Raw genomic sequence first — 3539 nt, 5'->3', positions numbered from 1 at the left:
CATTAGGAGATATACCTAATGTAAATGACGAGTTAATGGGTGCAGCACACCAACATGGCACATGTATACATATGTAACAAACCTGCGCATTGTGCACATGTACCCTGGAACTTAAAGTATAATATTAAAAAACAAACAAACAAACAAAACACAGAAGCTATGGTCTTACGGCTAGAGATTCTGAGTCAGTTCATCAGAGATAAGGCCCAGGCATCTATATATTTTTAAAAGATCTAGAGGTAATGCAGAAGTACAACCCAGGGTGAAGAACCATGCATTGAAAACTTGTAGAGGTACCTTTACAGTAGGCTAGTGAACCAACATGATAGTGGGACTCAAAACTAATCTTACTTGGATCTGAGGCACATCTTACAATGTCACAATTTTACATACCAGAAGAAGTGCGATGAATATTAATTGTTGAATTCATTTCAGGGCTTCCTTGGTCCAAATAAATGATAGCTTCAATGGGAAGAGGTCCTGAACATTCAGCTCCATTGAATGTGAAATACCAACGCTGACAGCATGCATTTCTGCATTTTAGCCGAAGTGAGCCACTGAACAAAACTCTTAGAGCACTGTTTGAACGCATCTTTGTAAATGTACACTCCTGTCACAAACATAGAAATAGGATTTAATGAACATTTTCTATTCTAATTAAAAAGAGCTTTTGAGATTGGTGAATTTTACTTAACTATCCTTTTCCCCAAAATGTATTTAAAAAGTTTAACTCGGCCCGGCACGGTGGCTCATGCCTGTAAACCCAGTACTTTGGGAGGCCGAGGGGGACAGATTACTTGAGGCCAGGGGTCCGAGACAAGCCTGGCCAACATGGCGAAACCCATCTCTACTAAAAAAACAAAAAATTAGCTGGGTGTGGTGCGGCGCATGCCTGTAATCCCAGTTACTCGGGAGGCTGAGATGTGAGAATCACTAGAACCTGGGAAGTGGAGGTTGCAGTAAGTCGAAATTGTGCCACTGCACTTTAGCCTGGGCAAGAGAGTAAGACTGTGTCAAAAAAATTAAAAAAAAAAAAAAGAAGAAAGCTTAACTTTTATGGAGGGAGAGAGATTTTCTGCAAGCTAGATAAGAGATTTTGATATAGAAACTCTAAGAAAATCAAATTGCAGCTTTCTTAGAACTTTTCACCCCATTGAGGGTATCTTTCAGATTTACCAAAAAAGGCTAGCCTTTAGTACTTTTGATAAACTCAATTTATATATTTCCTCTTTTTTTGTATTCAAAAAATACTTACTGAGCCCCAGCTATGTGCTAGATGGTACAGATAGAGCAGTTAACAAACCAGAATCCCTACCCTCATGGAACTTACATTCTAGACTAGTGCTGTCCATTCGGATTCACTCTTGATCTGTTTCTTTTCAAGCAACAGCAAACAGTATAAGGGAGTACAGGATAGGCAGAGTTTTTAGTCTTTATCTATATGACACAATGATACGGCCCAGGTTTCTTGTTTGCTTATTTTCTCATTGGTCGTTGCAAATTTGACTGTCTATTGGTTCATGGACCTATTATCATTTACTTGTAGAAGGTTCCCATACCCATCCTGACCATTGCTAAAAGGAACTTGAAAATATATTAATAATTCAGAACCCACAAGGATAGCTTTTAGAAAGAACTCGGTAACTTTTGATGAACAACTATAAACAACCAGTCTATCAATGTCAGATGTTTAAATAACTAGGGAATATTTTAACAAAATGCTTTCTAGAAACACACATGAACACAGAAAAGGTCAGAGTCATCATAACTATGGAAGCTACATAGAAATTCTATCACAAAACAATTAAATCAAGACAGTCTCAAACTCTTATAGATAATACAGCAGAAAAAGCTGAGATAAGGAACAGGGATTATACAGAGTGCATCTTAAAATCTTAGAGTTTTATGAAATGAAAATTTCTTGTAATTGCTTGATGGTAGCAGCAAAATCATGAAGTAATATGCTGTGAATATGGAACCATGTACAGAGTTGATCAACAAGAGAAAACAGGCTTATAAATAGCATCAACTTCTTCAACTCTCTTCCATGCCAGTGGACTTGCCAATTACTTTTGAAGCAAACACTAGTCAAAGTGACTGAAACATTAGTCAAAATACATTACCAGACAGGCTATTTTGAGTAATTCCCCACCTCTCAGCCTTAATGTTGCAGAATAACTTAAAATAATTGCTGTAGTACCTCACATCTAACCCATTTCACTTCTCTTAGGCTTAGCAGTTTTAAGCTGGGCATGCTACCTGAATAAAGACAAACACCAATGGACTTGTGCTTCCAGATCAATGTGGTAATTTCTTGGAAATTGTTTCCCACCTTTATGTCTGAAGCCAGGGCAAAATTTCTTAGACTAAATTTAAATTTACTTTAGGATAAGACTGGAAAGTTGCTTACTGTCCAACATAGACACATATGCTCTCTTTTGTTTGCATTTTTAAAAAGTATTTTAGATACTATGGTTAAAATCATATGCATTTGTCTTAGAAATATCTGTATGAAATTAATTCTGAAATGTTATAAAGTTTTTCATTAGTTTTAGATTAAAAGTCACATGCTACATACTTCTCTTCTTTAAGTCTTTTTAGTTAAAAAATAATAATAAAATGTCACCTAAAAATTAACACTAAAATATGAAAACCCTTAAATTTTGCTTCAATTTTAAAATAATTCAAACTTTACTTACCGCAATTTTCCCAAGATCTATGCCATAATTCAGTGAACTCCATGAACACTGCTTGTAGTTGGGTGTCCAGGACTCCTCAAAGCTTTCCCTCAAACATTCTCCCTTTTCTCCTTTGAATCCATCCCGACCTGGAATCCCAGGGGTACCCGGAATGCCATTGGCCCCAGGGCTCCCATCTCGACCAGGCACTCCTGCTGGCCCTTGTAGGCACATTCCATTATACTATAATGAGAAAGAAAAGGCAAAGAAAACTCTCACTACTTAAGAGTCAAAGACTCAGTATGATTAGAACTGCATTTATTTTGAGCACTTGGAGTCAAGAATCCCTTCATATCACATGCCCATGTTCTAGATGAGTTATTATAGAGAATTCATTTTCAAATTATTTCTAAAATATTGTGATTTCTTTCATATTTTTTAGTGCACAAACTTTACACACACACAGGTACACACACACACATCAGAGGAGGACAAAATTATTTCATTTACCTGCTCCCTTCTACTGCTTATTATAAGCATATACAATTTTAAATAGCTGTATTCCAAGGTGGAAATAATTTGATATTCTGCTTTTTTCTTCTAACTCTGTATCTTGCAAACAGACCTGGACTTTTACAGTTTTATGCAAACATTGCACTATTTTTGGATACATAGTTTATTTCTACTTTTTTCTTATGAATATTATTTGTATCCATATAGCCTTTTTCTTCTTTTGAATTATTTCCCTAAGATAAATTCCTAGGGAACATAATTATAAAATAAAATCTTAAGAGTCAATAATTATCTTGTACTGGCAGTATCTCCAACTTGGATATGGAAATCCCTGCTTCTTCCTGTTTT

The 3539-nt window shown here is 35.8% G+C and overlaps 1 protein-coding gene across 2 annotated transcripts in view; it reads right to left on the bottom strand.

The window, feature by feature from the left end:
• CTHRC1 (collagen triple helix repeat containing 1) overlaps positions 1-3539 on the bottom strand; it is a 19277-nt gene that overhangs the window by 5130 nt on the left and 10608 nt on the right. For both annotated transcript variants that reach the window (XM_011983504.1, XM_011983505.1), the window contains exons 2-3: positions 2700-2921; positions 394-610 (exon numbers count right to left, since the gene is read on the bottom strand). In XM_011983504.1, the coding sequence (XP_011838894.1) occupies positions 394-610; positions 2700-2921 (439 nt within the window). The remainder of the gene's footprint in view (positions 1-393; positions 611-2699; positions 2922-3539) is intronic.

The sequence above is a fragment of the Mandrillus leucophaeus genome, unplaced genomic scaffold, assembly GCF_000951045.1.
Source record: "Mandrillus leucophaeus isolate KB7577 unplaced genomic scaffold, Mleu.le_1.0 Scaffold250, whole genome shotgun sequence".
In the NCBI taxonomy this organism is placed as follows: Eukaryota; Metazoa; Chordata; class Mammalia; order Primates; family Cercopithecidae; genus Mandrillus; species Mandrillus leucophaeus.
This window is presented reverse-complemented; position numbering and strand designations above follow the sequence as displayed.